The following is a 24488-nucleotide window of genomic DNA, read 5'->3' on the forward strand; positions in this document are numbered from 1 at the left end:
CAAAACACGGAAGGGTGGTTTTGGCAAAACCAATCCAGATCCAAAACACGAAGAAAGATCCAGATCCAAAACCAAAACACAAAACACGAAAAGTGGCCGGTGCACACCCCTACTTTAAACATGTGTTTAGTTTAACAGCAAATTCTATTAAAAATGTCAAAAATAACTGAAAACGTAACAAATACAGTAGGTATTTAAAAAACAACTTTTTTGCTAACCGTAAATTGTCTAGCCAGCTTTTATTGTTAGAGCCCATACCTAAAGATCTGTGAATCACTTTTCCGCATTTAAAGTAGTACAACGCTCCCAATATTTAATACTGTAAATTGTTCTGCTTCCAAATCACAGGAGATGACATCTCTGCTATTTGCACCAAAATATTTCCAGCTCGATCTGTAAATTATTGTCCACATTCCTAAACAAGCCACAGAAATGATTTATTGGTCACAAAATGACGTACAGTATTACAGCATTGAGATGCCAATACTGCACTTTGTGGTTAGTGTTGCAGTTTATCGAATGCTGTTGTAGCATCTTTTTATTTTTTTCTCCAATGGTCGGCAATTGAGCGGAAGCTAGTAGAGCAGCTTCAAATTACCACCTGCTGTGTGGTGACTCAGGAACGGCTCTTGATAGATGTTGTTTGGCATTAGAAGAGCCATTATGTAACTCATCCCCTGGCTATTCCTAATAGGGCTATTGTAGATCACCTAGTCGCAGCATAGTCCTGTCGGGCAAATGCATTTTATGATTCACGACTCCATAAACTGATTCCCTGTGCTTTCATAAATACAATTAATTAGGTATGCAAGGTAGACAGGGTATTTACATGTTTAAGCTAGAATATTAGACAGTCAAGCCGAGATGGCTGAATCCATCAACATTAATATACATTACATAAGACCATTTGAGGCCAAGTCCACTCAACGGCCTTAACTGTCTTTGGCAGAAAGCATTTGTAAGACTTAAATAATTTTACTTGCAATTGCTCCACGCTTCCCCGACTTTAAGTAAAATATACACGAAAGTGCAATTAGGGGAACAACTGTACATTTTAACACAATTATATTCGAAGAATACTAATAAGTGCAGATAATAGTGTAAAAGTGCATGATTTTCTGTAGTTCGTTCCTATTTTTCGGAGCATAGTGACTAAATATGCCAAATCAGATTTAACGATCTGCGTAAGGCTAAAACTAAATGTTTTTGCCTTTTTTTTTTGTGGTGAGATGTTAAATACCCATAAGGCTATTACCATTAGTAGGCCAATTACATGAGTAAATTGCCAGTGCTGGCACAGTGTGAGCTACACAAAAACATATAAGGTTCTTTTGCTCCTGAAACTCCCGACAGTTTTCCAACAAGGGCACATACTGTAGCTTGTTGCCATTAACGCCTGTCTGCTGCAAGAATGTGGTTGCAAATATAGGTAATTTTACAGTGTAAACAATAGAATATTCAGTGTACTTTGTCAGAGAGGATGGCATAGATTGTACACCTTGATATGGTGAAATCTAACCAGAACCACTTATAAAAATGTTTGATATTTGTTTTGCAACATTGTATGGTTTTCAGTTCTATAGTAAACTTTTTGCATGTATTGAAGATTAGTAATTTTCATATATGCATGATTTTTTTTGTTTATCAAAGCTTGGAGAGAGATAAAATTGTGAGACATAAAGTACCAACCAATCAGCTCCTAACTCATTTTTTTTAAAACACAGCCTGTAACATGTAAGTTAGAAGCTGATTGGTTAGTTCTTTATCTCTCAAAATATTTTCTCTTGCCAAGCTTTGACAAATACCCCTCTGAGTTATCTGTGAATAAGGAACCATAGTGAGAAAATTATATATATTTTTTTTTACTTTTTCTTCTTTATTTTTTTTGTCCTTTTTTTTTACCTATTCTGACACCCAAGACAGCGCTAACAGCAGAACCATGTCTAGAGAAAAAAAAAATGCCTTTTTCTCATGATTTGACGTGTAGTTATGCATACTGCAGCTTAATACATAGCATGGTTTCTCTACTTGCTGCTTGGAAAAGAAATCGAGAAGGCGTTGTCAACCCATGTAGTTTCAAAACATGTAGTTTATATCTTAGTTTGGCCTTAAGTAAGTTTGACAGTTTCCAAAACGAGCACAAAAATGCCGTCTTGTAAAAACTGCACTTTACCTTCCTCCCCCCGGTTCTGATTGAGGTCTATGGATTTCGCCATGTTGTTTTACATCTTCTTAACAAAGGGTTTTATGTAAGAGGTTACGAGATTACAGGACCATCGTGATTTGGGCAAGTTTGCCACTAAATTTAAAACGGCAAACCCGCTTTAGAATTGACAGTCTCGTAATCTCAGAACCTATTACATAACCCCCAAACAGATATCATTGGAGACAGTGAATTCTAACAATTTTGCTATAGCTGAAAGGCTGAAAATTGTCACTATATTTGTCTATGTTCTGTAATCAACCCTCAGCCACGTTACTCATAAAATTCTATCCAACGCATCGTTCTAACTTCTACGCTTTGTTTATTTCCTAGACTTTTGTATGTTTACCACACACAGACTATGTATTACCTTATGAGGGGGAGGCAGGAATGGAGGAGATTTGTGTTCTCTTCCTCTCGGTAGATATGTAATTTCCATGATGTGTTTTTAATGACTGCAGTCTGCGGCCTAGTGGGTACTGATTTATGGGAAGCTGTAAAAGATCAGGTGGAACTCGGCAGGACTTCTTTACAGCTGCCTGGATGGAGACCCATCTAATTTGTTTAGTTAAGTGTGAGCTCATGGTGAACATCACCCGGCCCATAAATTTCAGGTTCAGACCTCTGGCTGGGAGCTGGGTCCAAAAAAATGCCGATGACTGCAGATGATCTTAAAGACCCACATTCCCTTGGTGCGTATGTGGAAACATCACAGACTCTTCATACTGGAGATGCAGACACATTCCTCTTCATTGATAAACTGTCCAGATGTCCTCTCAGAGGAGGAAAGTAACCAATTTCTACTTGGAATTCTCTGAGGAACATTGGAAAGAGTAAAATAATACTTCACAATACTGGTTATCCCAAGGTTAGTACATTTAAATTAGGCCCCCTTTTTATTAGGCCCCCTTTTTATTTTATTGCCTATTTGATGAAAGGCATAGAAATAAAGACGCACTTTGACTATTTAAATCCCTAATCTGCAGAATCTGCTCTTGCTCAACTCAGAAGAACAAATTCCTTCTATTTTAAATACGCCGTAGATAAAGCTAATCAAAGACCAGTAACACTGGATAACCGAGGGGGGAGGAAAAAAACGGAGGTGCAATTTTACATTCCTTCCTACAGTAACACTTCATAAATACTTAAAAAATGTCATGGGAATCACAGACGTATTGCCAGCAAAATATATGAGTCCAAAGGTGATACACTTATTTTAGCTAACAGCAGTAGCTATTTGGTGTTATATTACCAGCACATAAAACGGGTTCAAACTTTGCCAGCAAAAAAAAAAAAAAAAAGTATTAAAAAAAAAAAAAAAATAGTATAAATATTTTAAAAGAGGTTAGGCATTCCTGACGCGCAGTAATTATTGGGACATAAAAACCGAAATGCGATTCCATATCTATTTGTAGAATTTTCAGAAACAGTTTAATCGTATCATGTTGCCAGTTGGTCTTGGAAAATTCAGCAAGAATTTACCTTTCTCTTGAAATTGCATTGGAATACTGTTTTTTAAAGACGTTTTAAAAAAGTTTGCTGAGATATCACAATTTGAATATTAGAAACTTATAGCTAGTACAGGTTGAGTCTCCCATATCCAAATATTCCGAAATACGGAATATTTTTAGCCTGAATGAGATAGTGAAACCTTTGCTTTTTGATTTTACACAAACTTTGTTTAAGGCACAAAATTATTAAAAACAAAGTATAAAATGACCTATAGGCTGTGTGTATAAGGTGTAGATGAAACAAATTAATTTCATGTATGTACACAAACTTTGTTTGAGCCAGAAATTTATTGAAAATATTATATAAAATTACCTTCAGGCTGTGTGTATAAGACGTATATGAATCATAAATGTATTCTGCGTTTAGATTTGGACCCTATTCCTAAGGCATTTCAATATGGTATACAAATATTCCAAAATACGGAATATTCCGATATCCAAAATACTCCTGGTCCCAAGCATTTTGGATATGGGAGACTCAACCTGTACTGCAATTAACCTTAACAGTGTTTAATTTGAATGTCTACAGCTTTTTATTAATTGTATTATCTGAGGATATACAGTAATAATCAGTATTTAAGGTTGTTCTGTAAGTTTGAATTAGTACATAACTAAACTGTAAATGTGTGGTACAGTAATTGATTATGATTTTTCGGTATTACATTACTGTAATGCTGTATCAGTGGTTGAGTTCTAGTTACCGATAAACAGTATATTAAATGTTAATGGATGAAAGCTTGTCTTTTCGAGAGGACCCAAGGCAAGAAGCCAAACTCTACCCATGGCCATATTACATGGTGTCTATGTAACAACACTGTTTGTCGATCATTTTATGTATCTGTTGGGATTATTTAATAACGTAGGTGCTGCATGCCCTGTGCATTGACCTCTGCTAACCAATAAGCAGTTATCTTTAATTAGCAAGGTGCAAGGTGAATGAAAGCCATTATAGGACTGGTTGGAATTGGTCCCTGCGCATCTATGTTAGTTAATGATTACCTATTGTCAGACATGCATGTTAGAAGACAAGAAAAGTTGAACAATTTGTAACATGATAGAAATGGGATGTAGTCATTCATAATGTCGACATCACAATATTAACATGTTGACATTCTCTGAATGCTGACATGTGAAATCCCGACATTCTCATATGGGGGATATGTACTAAGCCTTATGCCGGGTACACACTAAATGATATGTCGTCTGATCCGGCAGATCGGACAACATATCGGGGACATCGGCCAGTGTGTACCTGCTATGTCGCTGACAATGCGCAATCTCATGCATCATCAGCGACATCGCAGGTCCGATGGGCGATATCGTCAGCAGGGGCCATGCCACCGAATGCAGCATGGCCCCCGCCGTCATTCCGTCACCGTTGGCATCGGCAAATGTGTGTGCACTTGCCGATGCCGGCACCCCCACCGGGTCCCGTCGTGAACGAGATCGCCCTGGTTACACATTGTCTATTGTGTACCCAGCTTTAGAGAGTGATACAATGGAGAGAGATAAAGTACCAACCAATCAGCTCCTAACATTGTGTATTAAGGTCAGAACACCTTATTGTATTTAATATTCAGTGATTTACTTACTTATATGAAGTCAGGTGATCGGAATACTCGCTGCTGGGGGAGACACAACCCTTTGTGGGGAAATGCCCACTCCTGCGATGACATTACTGAGGACAGGGATGCATGTATTGGGGGCTTCTATGTTTTATCAAAATGATGCAGGAAAACTGTAATGCCAAATGCACCTCTACAGGAAATAGAGTTTCACGCATCAAACTTGTTTTTTGTTTGATTTAATAATTTACTTCTTTTTTTTTTTTTAAATAATAATTAGGATTCCATAATCCTTAATCAGGCTAAATGTTTGGGGTTCCCAGTTTTGTTCTGGTTTTTTTTTGTTTATTTTTTTTTAAATGAAAACTTTGTATAAAGTAAAACAGTGTTCCCTTTTCCTGCAGGCCGTCAAATCTACTACTAGATCAGAACAATGTTGACTTTCCGACCTTCCGACCCCTGGGAGACTGGCTGGATGGCATGCAAACGGGACAGTGCAAGGACATACTGTCAGGCGTTAGCTACAGCTCCTGCGAGACTATTGCAAAGATATCTTTAGAGTAAGTTATTAAAATAAATTCATAATATTCTTGGATATTAAATTAACAATTCCTCTTTCCTTTATATTGAAAACTGGTAAAACACTATACCATTATATTAAAAAGCTTGTAAGCCCACTTCTAGACATTAATGTGCAATAGATTAAAGCCGGCGTATGACTGAGTCATTTCTGTATCCCTCTCCTCTGCATCACCAGGTCTGTGAACTTTAGTACATATCATAGCTGCTCTGTAACCCTCTCAGGATGTCTAACTATTTTTTTTGGTGTTTAAAACTGGTTAACAAAATATTCCAAACATCCAATGGAAGATATGAATGAAAAGTTTTTCGTTTTGTCTTTTTTAACTAAACGTAACCAACACTATGGGCTCAATCCAATTAGGTGCGAATTGCGAGTAGCTAGTTTGTTTCTTGGAACTCGCACACTTCGCAGCGAAGCGCGCTCCCGAGAATTCTCCAATCCGATTAAAAATGCCTATTCGTGGTACTCGCAGCGGAGGGGTGCGAATTGACTGCCAAATGAGATTTGCGAGAAATGCAAGAAGAAGTGGGGAGACCATCCTGGGCCCCCCATAATGGATAATTTCGTTAGCAGGACCGTATAGAAGGCTGTTTGTGGGCATTAGGAAGGTACGGTAGGTTTTTAAATGGTGTCAAATGGCTGATTTGTGTTGTTTTTTTTTAAATGCAAGAAAAGGATAAAAAACAAACTTTTTTCGTTTAATCTCAAACAAATTAAAAAAGTAGGAAAAAGGGTGATTTGGGGGTAATTAAATTTGGGGTCCCTAAACTAACGAAAAAGTTGATTTTGGGGTAATTTGAGGTCTTTTTTTTTTTACCCCAAACAATGACATGTAATTATTGGACTAATTAAGCTAATTGGAAACGTCCAAATGCCTAATTAGTCATTAGGGGGGTGTCCAAGTGGTTCAGCACAGTGTCCTGACATTTTAACCTTAAAACAAAGATTTTCCTTTCCACCTCTCACCCTCAGGGAGGTGCGAGTGTAAAGTTGCAAACTCAGTCTGACTGATTCAGTGCGAGTTGCTCATTGGATAGCAACATGAATTCGCTATGTGAATTCAAAGTGAAGATAGCAACTCGCACCTCGCAATTTGCACCTAATAGGATTGACCCACTTATGTTTTCTTATCTCTTTACTCAACAGATGGCAGTATATACCTGCGCAGAAGTACTATGGTCCTCTAACTTGCATCACTCTGGGGCAGTGCAATGATTGGCTTGTAGTTTCCTAGCTAATATAAATATCTATTTTAGATTTGCACACGTGGGCTTGGCCAGTAACGACACAGCAAGCATATATGACTATAGAGTACCTTACTGTGTGAGTCTTTTACTTATATACATGGCTGACAAAAGCAATCTGGGCACTGTTGTAACCTATAATTTGCGATCCTTAGACTGCTCAGCCTATGGAATTGTGATCTCACTCCTCCCAGACTGTATGTGCGCAGCTTGGGAGTAGTGTGAGAATGCGGTGGTCCACTAGAAAGCTACTGGTCCGCACAGTCACTTTATCTATAAATCACCTAGAGTATAATATAATTCACCTATAATATTTAGCCTATAATTCACTGTGCCATGAACTTAACGGATGGGATGGAACTTTGTACCCTTCCCACCCACCCCCTCTCTGCATCACTGCTCATATATCAGCAGCCTTATACTGTAACTATTGTCTCTGCTGACACATCCTTGTGTTCAACATAAAATACATTGGCACCTTCTCCCTGTCACCCTCTGCCTCTCCGTTGGGCATGCTCCCTAGAGTGATAAACGATGGGCGTGTCATGATACCACACGAGCATAAGAGAGACCTCTTTAGGTTTTTTTGGGGTGGGGGGAGAGGGGGGCGGTAAAGAAAACTTTCGCCCTGAGGTCCACAAGGTCTAGAACCAGCCCTGACTGCAAGCACAAGACATCTTCCAACTACATTTACCATGATCCCTATTAAGAGATTTTTATCAGATTTTTATATTTAATCCTGGTTTTGGGGCTGGGTCTGTGGAGGGCACTACAGCTCACTTGTAGGAATAAAACTAAATAAATCAGGTGGCATCGAAAACACAGTGCGTCACCAACACTACTCCGAACGGCTATAGAGTCAGTGAAACCAATACTATATAGTCTGGGTGGGGTATGGGATCTCGGCGGTCAGAATCCTGACCATATTAGGTAAGTACCCTAATGCTAACCATTACCCCTAACCTCACCCCCTACTGCCTAAACCTAACCTCCCCCCTCCCCGCACCCTAAACCTAACCCTCCCCCCTTAGTGCCTAACCCTAAACCTCCCCCTATTGCCTAGCCCCTAAACCTAACCCTCCCCCCTCCCTGCACCCTAAACCTAACCCTCCCCCTTAGTGCCTAACCCTAATCCTCCCCCTTGTGACTAGCCACTAAACCTAACCCTAATCCTCCCCCTTGTGCTTAGCCCCTAAACCTAACCCTCCCCGCACCCCAAACCTAAGCTTCCCCCCTCCCCGCACCCTAAACCTAACCCTACCCCCTTAATGCCTAAACCTAGCCCTCCCCATAAACCCTGATACTTACCTTTGTGATGCCGACGGTCTGGATTCTGGCACCTGTATTTTGACTGTCGACATCCGTCTGCCAGGATACTGACTACCTCCCGTAGAGTCTGTTCTCATGCCTATTTACATGCTTTTACTTGTGGATAAATTAAAAATCTTGAGTTTAGCTATAATGCAATGTGTTCTAAAATGTACAAAAGGCATTTTAACAAAGGAAAAGAACTAAATAAATGAGATACATCTGTGATTCTGGTTACAGCAGTTGGCTATTTCTGGAGAGCTACTGTACATAGTACAGAATACATGCTGTACATATGTCATCAGTTTAGTATGACGACTAATCAGGGTTTTAGGAAGGTATTATCATTATATAATGAACAAAACCTATGTCCAGGATTATTCCGTAGACTTGAAGAATGCCTGAGGGATGGAAATGTTTTAAGAAGTCTGAGAGCTGACGGAGGGAGTGATAGCAGAAATATGAGGGAAAACACTTGTTTCAACGTCAGCTGCAATGACTAATAATGAGAGAACGGATCTAGTACCAAGATTAAATAATAAAATTAAATATATTGCTGCGCAGTTGAACTATTGTTCTTCAAATTCCCCTTTGTGCAAACATGAAGTGTGGACGGCACATTGCCAAACTCAAGGTTCACATTGTCCGGCTATCAGTTCCAGGATTCACTAGAAAAGGGGACGTAATGTTTTAGTGCAATGGCGTCAACTGATGGGCTGGGCGCTGCTCTCCAGTCATGTGCAGTACTGGAAAGTAAGTGCTTTCCTCATTCATACTGTTATGGTGCTTTGCAAGTCCGAATCCTGGGTAAATAAGCATTTTCATTTTAATATTTTCAGTGGGGTGGGGGGGACAGCAGGAGGAAAGCAGCAACAGAAGAGAGCGCTAGCATTGTGTTAGTAATAGACATAATGAAAAAAATCCAATGAGATTTTCAGATGAATTAATGTAGTGTCAATACATACTGTATAATAGAAGAGAGAAAACAGATATTAATATGGTATAGCACTTTATTTATGTATTTATTACCAGTTATTTATATAGCGCACACATATTCTGCAGCGCTTTACAGAGAATATTTGTCCATTCACATCAGTCCCTGCCCCAGTGGATCTTATAATCTATATTCCCTACCACATGCACACACACATACAAACTAGGGGTAATTTTTGTTGGGAGCCAATTAACCTACCAGTATATTTTTGGAGTGTGGGAGGAAACCGAAGCACCCAGAGGAAACCCACGCAAGCACAGGGAGAATATACAAACTCCACAGAGTTAGGGCTTTATTACAAGCTAACTAATAAACAACTGACAAATTAATAAACGGAAGTGTGCTTATAGTGTCCTAGCGATGACTGAAGCAGATCGAGCTCGGGTGACATCACAAACCAGAAACGTTGACCATCGCATTCCGATGTAAGAGCGTGGTCTAAAAGGGATTCACCCCCACCAGGTTTGATTGAATTTGAATCCCTAAAAATCATAATGTTGTTTGAAATGGGTGTGGAAATAAATGGCTGGCTATGGGAGCAATGATCCGTTATTACAGCTGTGTGTAAAAATGACATAATTATATCTAAAAAAACTTAATTCTGTATTATGACCATGACCCCCAATGAGTACATATATAGTATACTGAAAATAGGGAATATAGTAATATCCACACCCTGGCATGTTCCACTGTCTAAAGCAGAAAAACCACTGAACTATGGGATAGAGAAATCTCCAGAGTTAATTAAGCAAATGACATTTTGCTGGACTACTAATGAGTGTAATTACCTGATGAGTTTTTAAGTAAATTACTATGTAAAACTCTTCCTGTCTTAATCAGTATCCCATTAAACAGTAATCTCTGTAAGTATGCCCGGCACAGATGAGGGATTACTAAGGATTTCCTATCATGGTTTCTTTTATATAGTAACTATAATGGCGGAATTGTTTTCTAAAGTTACTGTACTTAGACCTATACAATATATAGGAAATCTGGGTTGGTAATTAGTACTTTAAGGCTATTATATATGTCTGTTGTTATTTGTATGCTACTTCGCTAACAGTGAGCAGCTTTGTTCTACTCTTCATACATTTCTCTGTATAGAAATGAGCAGAGCAGAGATAGGCAAAATATTGATATCTCGCTGCCTATTGTGGAACTAGAAGTCCCAGCACTCTATGCCAATTTCTAGTGGCCTTTATAGGCAAGTAGCCAGTGATTTTCCAACTGGTAGGGTCTACTGGGACTTGCAGCTCCACATTATGTGTTAAGTCAAAGATGGGTGTTGTATATAAGGTGTGGTATACAAAGTTGATAATTATCATGTCGACATGGACGAGATGTTGACATGGGACATTCCCATGTCATCATGTGGACACTGCTGAAATGTCAACATGATAGAATGTCGATAGACCATCTCTCGTTTAGTGGTGACTTACCTGCTCCCAGCAGCACCGGCATCTCCTGCAGTGGCTCCCGAGTCCGAGAAATCACATATGGAGCAGTTCTGGCACAGACATCTGACGAGTGGTAAATATTCTTCCCTTATTCCTAATACCTACCCCTAACATTCCTCCTAGTGCCCAACCCTAACCCCCCGCATCCTAACCCTAACCTCCCCCTAGTGCCTGACCATAACCACCCCACATCCTAACTTTACCCTAGTGCCTAACCCTAACCTCCCCACATCCTAATCCTAACCTCCCCTTAGTGCCTGATCCTAACCTCCCCCTGGTGCCTGACCCTAACCGTCCCACATCCTAACCTCCCCCTAGTGTCCAACTCTAACCCCCATATCCTTACCCTAGCCTCCCCCTAGTGCCTGACCATAACCACCCCACATCCTAACCTTACCCTAGTGCCTAACCCTAACCTCCCCACATCCTAACCCTAACCTCCCTCTAGTGCCTGACCCTAACCTCCCCACATCCTAACCTCCCCCTTGTGCCTGACCCTAACCTCCCTACATCCTAACCTCCCCCTAGTGTCCAACTCTAACCCCCACCTCCTAACCCTAACCTCCCCCTAGTGCCTGACCATAACCACCCCACATCCTAACCTTCCCCTAGTACCTAACCCTAACCTCCCCACATCCTAACCCTAACCTCCCCTTAGTGCCTGATCCTAACCTCCCCACATTCTAACCTCCCCCTGGTGCCTGACCCTAACCGTCCCACATCCTAACCTCCAGCTAGTGTCCAACTCTAACCCCCACCTCCTAACCCTAACCTCCCCCTAGTGCCTAATCCTAACCTCCACATCCTAACCCTAGCCTCTCCATAGTGCCTGACTCTAACCTCCCCACATCCTAACCTCCCCCTGGTGCCTGATCCTAACCTCCCCATATCCTAACCTCCCCCTAGTGCCTGACCCTAACCTCCCCACATCCTAACCTCCCCCTGGTGCCTGACCCTAACCTTCCCACATCCTAACCTCCCCCTAGTGTCCAACTCTAACCCCCACATCCTAACCCTAGCCTCCCCCTAGTGCCTGACCCTAACCTCCCCACATCCTAACCTTAACTTCCCCCTAGTGCCTGACCCTAACCTCCTCACATCCTAACCTCCCCCTGGTGCCTGACCCTAACCTTCCCACATCCTAACCTCCCCCTAGTGTCCAACTCTAACCCCCACATCCTAACCCTAGCCTCCCCACATCCTAATCTCCCCCTGGTGCCTGATCCTAACCTCCCCACATCCTAACCTCCCCCTGGTGCCTGATCCTAACCTCCCCACATCCTAACCTCCCCCTGGTGCCTGATACTAAATTCCCCACATCCTAACCTCCCCCTAGTGCCTGACCCTAACCTCCCCACATCTTAACCTTCCCCTAATGTCCAACTCTAACCCCCACATCCTAACCCTAGCCTCCCCCTAGTGCCTGACCCTAACCTCCCCACATCCTAACCTCCCCCTGGTGCCTGACCCTAACCTTCCCACATCCTAACCTCCCCCTAGTGTCCAACTCTAACCCCCACATCCTAACCCTAGCCTCCCCACATCCTAATCTCCCCCTGGTGCCTGATCCTAACCTTCCCACATCCTAACCTTCCCCTAATGTCCAACTCTAACCCCCACATCCTAACCCTAGCCTCCCCCTAGTGCCTAACCCTAACCTCCCCACATCCTAACCTCCCCCTGGTGCCTGATCCTAACCTCCCCATATCCTAACCTCCCCCTAGTGCCTGACCCTAACCTTCCCACATCCTAACCTCCCCCTAGTGTCCAACTCTAACCCCCACATCCTAACCCTAGCCTCCCCACATCCTAATCTCCCCCTGGTGCCTGATCCTAACCTCCCCACATCCTAACCTCCCCCTGGTGCCTGATCCTAACCTCCCCACATCCTAACCTCCCCCTGGTGCCTGATCCTAACCTCCCCACATCCTAACCTCCCCCTGGTGCCTGATACTAACCTCCCCACATCCTAACCTCCCCCTAGTGCCTGACCCTAACCTCCCCACATCCTAACCTTCCCCTAATGTCCAACTCTAACCCCCACATCCTAACCCTAGCCTCCCCCTAGTGCCTAACCCTAACCTCCCCACATCCTAACCTCCCCCTGGTGCCTGACCCTAACCTCCCCACATCCTAACCTTCCCCTAATGTCCAACTCTAACCCCCACATCCTAACCCTAGCCTCCCCCTAGTGCCTGACCCTAACCTCCCCACATCCTAACCTTAACTTCCCCCTAGTGCCTGACCCTAACCTCCCCACATCCTAACCTCCCCACATCGTAACCTCCCCCTGGTGCCTGACCCTAACCTTCCCACATCCTAACCTCCCCCTAGTGTCCAATTCTAACCCCCACATCCTAACCCTAGCCTCCCCACATCCTAATCTCCCCCTGGTGCCTGATCCTAACCTCCCCACATCCTAACCTCCCCCTGGTGCCTGATACTAACCTCCCCACATCCTAACCTCCCCCTAGTGCCTGACCCTAACCTCCCCACATCCTAACCTTCCCCTAATGTCCAACTCTAACCCCCACATCCTAACCCTAGCCTCCCCCTAGTGCCTAACCCTAACCTCCCCACATCCTAACCTTAACCTCCCCCTAGTGCCTGACCCTAACCCCCCTGCATCCTAACCCTAACCTCCCCCTAGTGCCCAATTCTAACCCACGCAGCCTAACCCTAGCCTCCCCCTAGTGCCTGACCCTAACCTCCCACATCCTAACCTTAACCTCCTCTAGTGCCTGACCATAACCTCTCCACATTCCTAACCTCCCCGTAGTGCCTGACCCTAACCACACCACATCCTAACCCTAACCTCCCCCTAGTGCCACCTCCCCTTAGTGCCTGACCCTAACCTCCCACACATCCTAACCTCCCCCTAGTGCCTGACCCTAACCACCCTGCATCCTAACCCTAACCTCCCCCTAGTGCCTGACCTTAACCTCCCACATCCTAACCCCAACCTCCCCCTAGTCCCTGACCCTAACCACCCTGCATCCTAACCCTAACCTCCCCCTAGTGCCTGACCTTAACCTCCTACATCCTAACCCCAACCTCCCCCTAGTGCCCAACCCTAACACCCACATCCTAACCTCCCCCTAGTGCACAACTCTAACCCCCACAGCCTAACCCTAACCTCCCCCTAGTGCACAACTCTAACCCCCACAGCCTAACCCTAACCTCCCCCTAGTGCCCAACCTTAACACCCATATCCTAACCCTAACCTCCCCCTTGTGCCTGACCCTAACCCCCTCCCACATCCTATCCCTAACCTTCCCCTAGTGCCTGACCCTAACCTCCCCCCACATCTGGAAATTCACAAATATCACTTTCTTTCTTATAAGAAGATCCCGCCCCCACGGAAGAGTGGGCAAGTCTCCCTGCCGGCGCCATCCGCCTGCACGCCCCGCCGGCGGTATTCCACCTTGCATAAGTGGACGGACGGGGTGGGGGGGGCTGGTGACGCGATTCGCGCTGAACCGCATCATCATGGCCTGGCTGTCTCTTCCAGGAAGAGGCAGCCAGATTGTCGGCAAGCCCGATATAAGGACTCTTATTATTATTATGAACAAGAAGAGAAAGGTTGAGCAGCTTGTTGCGTGCTGTAATTATCACAGTACGTCAGATGGAGCAAAGTACTGGCAGTAATTTTATATAATAAACAAGTGATACTAATACATGTCAAATCCTGTTAATACATTCTATACAAACATACAAAGTTCTGATGTCATTGTTTATGATCACTGAGTTCTGATGTCCTCATTCAAGTGTTTATTAGAAAGACGTGTGTATACTAAAAGACATGACACAATTATTGTACTTTTATGTATAGTAGAAGTCACATGGGATCTCCATGATCTGCATAGCAGCATGTGGCCTGGGTCCTTGTGCCTTTATAATGTTTTTGGAACTCCGTATAATTTACAACAAGGGGGTGCAGTGTCCTATAGGTTGTATTTATGGAAATGTTGAACACAATATAAAAATGTCCTAAATATGATGTAAGATACATATAATTTATTTAAGAAAGACACGCTGGAGTATATATATTAGGTTCTCGATTCCTGTAACCAGTGTAATTGGTTTAAGCCAGCAATTTGTTTTAAGGCAAGACCAGGTTTTGCCATTAAACAAATTGCCGCTTTAAATGTAGCCATTATGGTCCTGATTCAGCTATGTAGTAATGCCGCTGCTGCAGTGCCTATATACACAGCTGCTGTGCGAACATATGGCGATATCGCAGCCGCCAGCATCTGTATGGAGACGCCCACTTGCAGCTTTGCAAATCCAAACGTCTGTGTACAAAGATGCAGCATCCTTAGCAGATCACAGTAACCCTCAGAATGGACTTTTAAATGGATACCTCCTGCACAGCGGTGGCACAACAGGATGAAAAGGGGGTTTGGTCTAAATAAGGGGGTGTGGTCTCACTGGGGGATCCCGAAAACCGGAGATGCTGGGTTGCCCCCGGAGACTGGGTAATCGGCTCCTCCTCTATGACAGGAGCCCGGTGCTGCAGGAGAATGTCACACTGCAGCACTCAGCTCCTGTCACTGTAGAGGAGCTGGTATTTTGGGGTCACCCCCTCCGAGAGTGACACCTGGATGCGGCTCGCACCCCTCATGCTGCTACTGCATAGCATACATCTCTGAACCAGGCCCTATATCACTGAAATCACTTTGGGTCCAGGTAATCAGAACTTTTTACATATACCTCTATGTAGTGCATTGTTTATGCACAAAACTATTTTATTCTAGTAATAAAACAACAAATATGCCCACACATATCACGAACAGATAAGTCACAGCTGTTGTGCACAGGTACTAAAGACTATACTAAGGGCTAAATTTACTAAAGTGAGAGTTTTTAGAAGTGAGTTTTAGAAGAGATGTTGCCCATAGCAACCAATCAGATTCTAGCTATTATCTACTACCGTAGAAGGTGCTAGTTAAATGTTAAGTAGAATCTGATTGGTTGCTATGGGCAACATCTCTTCTAAAACTCACTTCTAAAAATTCTCACTTTCTCACTAAGAATCAGAGAGAGAAATTCGATATAAATGACTATAAAACACTTCAGTGTTTTTAAACACACTGATCCTTTTTTTCCCATCATAGGCCCGTATTCAATTAGTTTCGCACCCACGATACTTTTCCGCCTGCTGGATTTTTCACCTACATCGCGTGTTTTGGCCGCGGAAAGTTATCGTGCGCGCCCCCACTATTCGCCGTATTCAATTCCAAAGGACGCGAAAATGCATCCCGGCGAAACTCAAACAGGCGAAAAGTGGTGTCAATAATGGGGAAATCTGACACCCCCAAAAGATGCACTAACATTGAGGATCAGTATAGATGTCCCCGAATATCCCTATTGAAGCTATTTGGGGTATTTAAGTGCTGTCAATTGCCTCTAATTAGTATCTTGCACAACTGGTGAAGAATAGCATTAAGCAGTTTTTTTACGAGAAAATAAGTAGCCCTGTCAAATTTGGGGTACATGAAAATGGGTGCTAGCATGGTTTAAATTCGCTAAAGTTAAGTTTTAAGTGATAGAAAAAACATACCTTCAGCAAGAACCTGCAATCAAAAAAACACCTCATCCATACTTGCAGACCCCCCTAAAGTCTATTTCGCTACTTTTTATGTGTGTACCACCACTTTGTACTTTTTCGCCCTCATTTTCAAAGTCTGGGGTTTTTTTTATGCAGTTATCCTTTGGGGGGCTGTCCCAAGGGTGCAGAGTGGTTTCCCCACATTTGCACCCCAAGACCGCAATTCTGCACTTTCTTCCGCCTGCTATTCAAAGGCGAAACTTTTATGCCTATTACATTGCATTGACTTTCCACGTACGCGAAAAGTCTTTGCAATTGCATAGAATGAAAAGTTTCCGCCTGGCGAAATGACGTCATCCGCGATGCTTTTTCGCGGATTCTGACTTTTCACCCCAAATTGAATACGGCCCATAGTGTTCCTTAAAAAAACAAATGAATCTAAAACGTATTCAGTTGAGAATTAACTATATTTTTAAGAATTTAAGCTATATATTGATTTTGTCATTATTCATACAATTACACATTATTCTCTAAAATATTTTTCTAGTTTTGGCAAGTTCCTGAAAAATTTATTTATTAATGTCATTCGCAGCAACTTATCTATAAGGTTCTATTGTGCATTTAAACTAGAGATGAGCGGTTTGGTTTTGACTCGGTTCTTTTCGCCAATTTAGCGCAAATTTGGATTTATCTTATTGGCTATCCAAAACACTTGAGAGCCGGATGACCAAAAAGATACCGATTTTGAGATCCGAACATAATCGAGTAGAACCGAACCGCTCATCAGTAATTAAAACTGATTGTGTTTTGAATCAACTGATTATATTTAATGTGACAAGTTGAAATGTCTGTTCTGATTTGGACAAACCTAATCGGTAAAAATATACCACTTAATCTTGTCCTTTTTTTTTTAATCCAGTGATATGAAGACAGTTGGTGTCACAATCATTGGCCCTCGAAAGCATATGATGAGTGCGTTGAAACCTCAAGAACTCCACACAAAGAATGGACCTGTTCATGTGTAAAATAAAATATACAGGAAGCTGTGTCTTCAACATATGGTGCAATTAAATCTGAACAAACTGAGATGACGTTGTGAACTCGGACTTAATGTAAACCTCACACGCTCTTCGATCGGAGTAATAATGCCTTAAAACCGGAGTGAAAACTCTTCTACTTCTTCGTCAGGAAGGCTGCATTTATGACAAATAAAGAAAAAGTATAATGGTAAAGCTGTCGGGGGCGAGAGGACATCCACCACAGATGGAGAACATCGAGATGGGTCAACAGGAGCAAAAACTCACAAGATTTGCAATATACTATATATGTTTTTAGTTTTTTGTATTTTTTTTTCCCACACATTTCTGGAGTTTAGGACATTTTAAGAACCCTTAAGTGAACTTGTCATGAAAATATTATATGTTCAGTATAAATAGTCTAACATTCTATCCAGTCATTGTTGTAGTAAGAACTCAAGAATATCTGTATTTTTTGTCCAGTCTAACTTATGTAATCATCAGTTGGTACTTTAGGGTTAATTCAGATATTTGGAAGCCTCATTTGCACTAGAAGGGGCTCATACTTTACCCCCAGAGTATGGGAAGAGCAAACCTAATAGTTTGACAGGGTCTCCTTGAAAACCCACTCACCATGACTGATTATGGAAATACTCTGTTTGCCAAGGAAGTCGGTGAGTTTGAAAGTCACAGCACAAAAAGCTTAGGAACTAGCCGTAGACAGGGGTGATTAGAAGCTTGCCCTGTAAAGACAGGAGATGTGTACAGTACATTGCAGGTGCTTTCGTATACATTTTGTTGCAGAGCGTATTTACCCAACGAAAGGAAGTAGGCAGTTTACAAAAATCATTCATTGGGATCACAAGATGTAGTGATATTTCCACAAATTTGATGATTTTCCTCCATTAGATTGTGCATTATAAATGTAATTAAAAGCTCCAGTATAGCGACGACTGATTGTTAAAGCCAATATATGTCATATTCCCAAAATAAAATGACAATAAAGAATGAAAAACAATAACGATCTATTAAGTATCCCCAGCTGCACAGAGCGCCGGGAGGTGGAGCTGCTCGGCTGGGGTTTTTTCGCCGGACCGACCCATCTGGCTATCGGCCTTTCTGGCATTTGCCAGATGAGCAGTCCGGCCCTGGGTGTGATAAAATCATAATGCCATCATTTGTGTAATAGGATTTCCAAAATGATAATGATGATTTCTGATAAATATCTTCAGTGCTGTTAAGTTTCTGCAAGTTTGCTTATTATTTATCAATGATTTTTGGAGTTCTTGTAAGTGCAGTAGTCTTTTGGATAAGTAGCGGAACACTATGGACGGGAGCATCAGCTAGTGGACAGTTTTCAAATGCTAGAGAGAGGTCAGTGGCGTCACTAGGAGGTTGCGGACCGCACTGGGTGTCACCCTCCAAGGAGGTGACATCAAAATGTTGGCTCCTCCTGAGTGACAGGGAGTTAGGTACTGAACACTAACATCACATTGCAGTGCCTGGCTTCTGGTCACTGAGGAGGAGCCGGCAGTGCAGAGAGAGTATCTGGGGGCATCATGGCATCTTCGGGGAGAGCTGGGCACGCCCCCAAGACCGATTAAACGGGGGTGCCACAAGGCCACGCCCACTTTTTGGTCAGAGAGGCTTGCCGAACTGGGTGTCACCGACCACTGAGAGTGGTACTATAAAAATCCTTCTAATTTTTTTTTTACGTCTTTTTAAATATGAAGCCGTCTCTGGTACAGAATTTAATTCTCCAAGTGCACAAATTCTATAGATAATTATCACTCTTATTCCATGAAAGGGAATGGGGATACATTTGTGTTGAGTTATATTTGTGGGGGGAATAGCATTGACTACAGTAAACACTACTCCACTTGTACAGTGTTATATGATTTACCACTTTATACAGCACATACAACCCAGTTTGGTGTGAATCAATTATGACTCTCTTATCTTTTGCTTCTATGCAATTAGTAAATAACAGCAATAACTATTCCCATAAATGGGAATAAAGGTATCAGATAGCTTCTAAGTAAAGCACTCTTCATAATGTGTTCTATTGTCCTCCAAGCATTAAAGGCAGATAAAGCAACAGCGACCATAAAATTCAGATCGCTCGAGATAAGTTTACTAAGCGGTGGTTTCCAAGACTACCACATCTTCGATTGTTTCTGTGTATTTACTAAAGTGCTGGTTTTCAGAAGTGGAGATGTTGCTCATAGCAACCAATCAGAGTCTACTTAACATTTACCTAGCACTTTCTAGAAGATAGGAGCTAGAATCTGAATAGTTACTATGGGCAACATCTCCACTTCTATAGTAAATATACTCCTAGATTTAAAGGGGCAATATTATTACCTACAAAACCAGGCATGTTTTGTATTTAATATTTTTGACTCCTTAAATTCAGTGTCCGAAACGGACAAGAACCTGATGGCTTTGAAAAGCAAATTTACCCCCTAGCGTCAAATATTATTGAAACAGAGAATTTCAGTCTTACCTTCAAAGTTGACACTGTATTAAGCATTGTAATTCAATGCAACCTTAAATGCTAATTGTAGACAAACATGTTCATGTCCATTAATTTAGAACTTCAACCCCCATTACTTTAACTGGGAAATATGTATTTGGTTGAGACTAAATAGCTATGCTGCACTAAACATGCTGCACTAAACTTGTGCGGTTAGCCTGCATAAATGTTCATTTCACGTGTTTAGTTTTAATTGCAGGCTCCTCTCAAAATTCCCTATATAATGAACATATTCTATTGTACATAACAGGTTCACTTTAAACTCTGTCTCATAATTTCCATTACAGTGTGTTAAAGTATGTATTTGTAATATTATGGCAACCTCTTTGCAGGAAATGTGTTTTTTTTTCAATCAACTTATTCATCATTTGTAAATTGATATTTATTTGGTTTTGTTTCTATAAGTCTGTCTTTGTTGCCATATTTTTATTTTAATACATATTAAAATTCAATATAATACTTCCAGTGTAGCCTGTATGTGAAGATGTAAAAAATCTTTTGTAGTTAATCATTTTCATAAACATTGTAGTTAATCGTCTTCATGAACAAACAAAATATTAACGTGCTGAATAATGCGTTCCTACCTTTCACTTTATTCTAATGCTCTTTTTCAATGAAAATTAGGCACTTCCAGTCTGTGAAAATAAACAGTACAAATACTCATCCTCGGTACTACTTCAAGTTCAAAGCCATGAATAGAATTTTAGAGGTTCCCTTTTAAAAATGATTGTTATTCTATACAAAACTTAAAGCTGAGACAAGTTCTTTGATTTTCAAATTATTATTTTTTTTTAAATATAATATGGCTATGGAGAAGATTTATTAAATATTGTCATCACTGTCCAAACAAATGGTTTACATATGTATCAAGCAATATCTGTGATATTTCAGTGTGTTTTTTTTAATTGTTTAATAACACAAAATGGAAAAAAAGATAATAATTCCCAAAAATTTAGTTTCTCATGTAATGGTACCCGTTCTAAAATAAGGAAAACACTTAAAAGACATCTCCACACATATTTATTTATTTCTACCCACCCTTTTTTTACAATATATTTGTAAATCATAAGATTAAAATATTATAATGCTATTAGTTGAGGTGCACATATTTAAAAAGTGGATATAGATTTCCTTTAAAGGAAATAAATGTCTCCTCTGGTGGGGAGGACACCAGTCACTAGTCACTTAATTGATAGCTTGGCTTTTAAGTTACACATTCATTTAAAAATAATACTTTTTGACAAACACTTGGCTTTGGCTGTATTTCTAGCATTTTTCAGAGAATTTCTGCTTTTATTTTACGCCAGTAACTATTTTCTAATTACCACACTAATAATATGTCCAATAAAATTAAAATCTGAAAATTAAGACCACTTCATGCACCTACTGTAGGTGCAATCAAATCTGTGCATTATGTCTGTACATTTTCATTGACAGATTTTTTTTTTTGTCGTTAATGTTTCAGAAATGTATTCAGTTGATATGCACAGCATTAATTATCAGTTATAGAGAAAGGATGTTACAGTAGTTTATACAAAATAATTTATAATAGACCTCTCCATAGGTCGCAACCATGTCAGAGCCTGCAACATATAAGACTGCCACTTATACCAATGTAAAATTAAATGGACTCTTTCAATCTTTTCTTAGCAGAGGGATTGTGTTTTTTATTCCTGTCTGCTGGAAATGATAATGAGCTTTTTCAACCACAGCGCTTGTGATTTATTCAATGGGCAGAGTCGGTATATAGTACCTTTATAATATACACTGTGTGCTTTCTCAAGGTCTGCAACTCTTCATATCGGAGGCTTGGCATTTCTGTACATAATGTATGTAGAACATAGCATTCAATAATTTCTACTTTTGGAGTACTAGATTTTTCACGGCCTTCACCATAAAAAGAACTTGGGGGGAAAAAAAAAATACGAAACCAGAGTATTCATTTTATTGTGTGTTCAGTATTATGTTGCCAGATTTTTAAAGGCAATCAACTTATTTATTTCTGTTGATATACTTAGTTTACGCTCTGTATTTAGCATACATTATGTATTGCATTGATTTGCATAATCTGCATTTATACAACTTGCTTTTCTTTGTATTATTTTTGTTACCTAGTATTACTTATTTAGTTTTCACAATGTGCAATTTTAGATGGCCTAAGACTAATGTAAAATGATTTGTAGTGGAAACATTTATATTTTTATAATAAACTTGCTTAAAGTATTTTGACAGAACTGACTAGTGCGTTAATGGCTTTGATGTGTTTTATATGTTTTTTTTTTTTATTTAGTTACACAAAAATATGGAAAGACACAAGGATGGAAATTGATAAGTGTTGTAGAGTAACACTCTTGGCCTGAATCAGCAGGTATCGCAACTGGGATCGCACGTAATGAATCTGCGAAAATATGCTAATGTCTGCCACCGCTCAACCAGCACAGAGACGCCCACTACTGCCTTCTCACATCCGTAATACCTCGCAGTCCTGCGTATACATCGGTAAAATCGGAGAACATTGGTCCCTCACACACAATTACAGCAGTTCTGACCTGTCTCAGAATTCGCAAGTCTCATCGCACGCAGTGAGTACTCAGACTGCGTAGGCAATCTCAGTGGCTAATTTATGAACGCCCATACAATAGCGTTTAAACGGACAGGCATGCCTGCGTTTCTGTAACCACTCACCCATCACCACCCCAAAATGCTCACAGCCTGTCAGTCACTCTGCAATGAATTCCACAGTGCATCTGTAATCGCAGTGCGATCGCCGCGCACGCGCAGTGTGGAGCATGCGCAGTACTCAAGAATCGGCCAATCTGCGTACGCTGTTGCAATTGTGATCCATGCTGGGGGAGGCCCTCTGTCACAAGTATGGTCAAAAACATAAAACATTCTTTTACATAGGGAATTCCACTGGTGCTTTAACAAAGACTAAAGTTTATTTATGAGCATTACAATTTACAACATGTGGGAAATGTAGTCCAAATGTCGTTTTATTTTCTTTTGTGATGCCATAAGCATGTTTTTGCATAGATGTGTCCTCTCCTAAGCGCATGGCTTAGCATGTTAAGAGGATAGCAATTTTGTAAGGGGAAGAATTTCCTCTTTATGAAAGGAGAACTTAAGCCAGGCAGATCGGGTTTCTATACACTAATGTGAGCTGAACACAGTAATGCATCTAATCCTTTATCATTGGGTGTAGAGGCCATGCGTAGGGGCTTGGATGTGCCCCATCAGGAGGCCAGCATAGAAGCAGTGCTTTGTGTTGGCATGCTAAGGGATGCATAGGCGTGACATCTTGGAGACATGGTTACATATCAATGGCATTCCTGGGAGAGGCCCGGGTCTGAGTACTTTGTACCTGCTGCCTCTCGGCTGTCCCGGCATGCTGCCAAATGCGGGTCAAGGTTTATTTGTACAGCAGTCTGTAGTGTTAATCAGCCTCTAACCTTTACTATGAATGGGACACCTTTTGCTCTGTATGCATTTTTTGTGAAAGTGCATTTATATACACAAATCATGTGACACATGAAATAAGAGCTGTGATTCAATTCAAAGCAATGCTGAATAGTCCTGGGAGGGAGCTATTCATTTTGGCGCCCTGTTAAGTCTTAACCTGGGTGTTAAGTGGCGAGAGCCGACATTCTCCGACTAAAGTGCCGGCCGTGAGGCTGTGAGCACTGCACTAAGCAAACAGCCACGCGGCCGACTCTATAGTCGTGTTTCTACTCACACCCTCAGGAGGTTGCGAGAAGAAATACTTTAGTCGGACCAAACATTGCGCTGAATTGAATTGCTCCGAGAGCTCCCTCCCGGGGCTATTCAGCATCACTTTATATTGTATCGCAGCCAAGGACAGTCCTGGTGTGCCTTGCTCTTATGACTTTTATTGGATGTAAATAAGGCTCAAACAAGAAGCAATTTAGCAATGAAAATGTTAAGTTTAAATAAGGGGATTGCCCAGATTAGAGATGTTCGACCTATTAGAGACAATCTGAGATTCAGTGAAGAGTTCAATTCAGTGACCTCAAACTTTAAGTTGAATCAAGCTTAACAATAATTATACATTTACAGCTCACAGTTAAAATACGTCAGCCACATTTTATAATATTTTTAAAGGGTTTTGTTTTTCCGAACATGTGCTGGAATTCAAGTTTGAGTTTGAAGTTTGTATGGAAAACTTTATAAATACTATATGTAGCTGTTTACGCTCAAACAATCTTCTACGTGTTCATATTGCCTTGGACAAGGTGGTCATACCTGTTTGGCTTACTTGAATTTGGCTCAAATTTTATAGTCTATTTATTTATTATAATTTATTAGCAAGGCACTATCATATAATACAGTGCTGTAGAGAAAATATTGTTTAATAGTATACACATGCTACAATCAATCTTTTTGAGTCTGAACACCCAGAGGTACTGTAAACTATACAAGGAGATGGAGAAGATTCAAGATCCACACAGGGAGAGTCCTGGTCCAAATGTCACTTATGAATTCAGGGATGTGAGGCAGCTAGG

The 24488-nt window shown here is 41.2% G+C and overlaps 1 protein-coding gene across 1 annotated transcript in view; it reads left to right on the forward strand.

The window, feature by feature from the left end:
- Window positions 1–22145, forward strand: part of EPHA3 (EPH receptor A3) — a 409832-nt gene extending 387687 nt beyond the window's left edge. The window contains exons 16-17 of the mRNA XM_088442029.1: window positions 5684–5839; window positions 17336–22145. Of these exons, the coding sequence (XP_088298155.1) occupies window positions 5684–5839; window positions 17336–17441 (262 nt within the window). The 3' untranslated portion in view covers window positions 17442–22145. The remainder of the gene's footprint in view (window positions 1–5683; window positions 5840–17335) is intronic.
- The last annotated feature ends 2343 nt before the right edge of the window (window positions 22146–24488 follow it).

Source organism: Taudactylus pleione, unplaced genomic scaffold, assembly GCF_031769625.1.
Source record: "Taudactylus pleione unplaced genomic scaffold, aTauple2 ptg000303l, whole genome shotgun sequence".
Classification (NCBI taxonomy): Eukaryota; Metazoa; Chordata; class Amphibia; order Anura; family Myobatrachidae; genus Taudactylus; species Taudactylus pleione.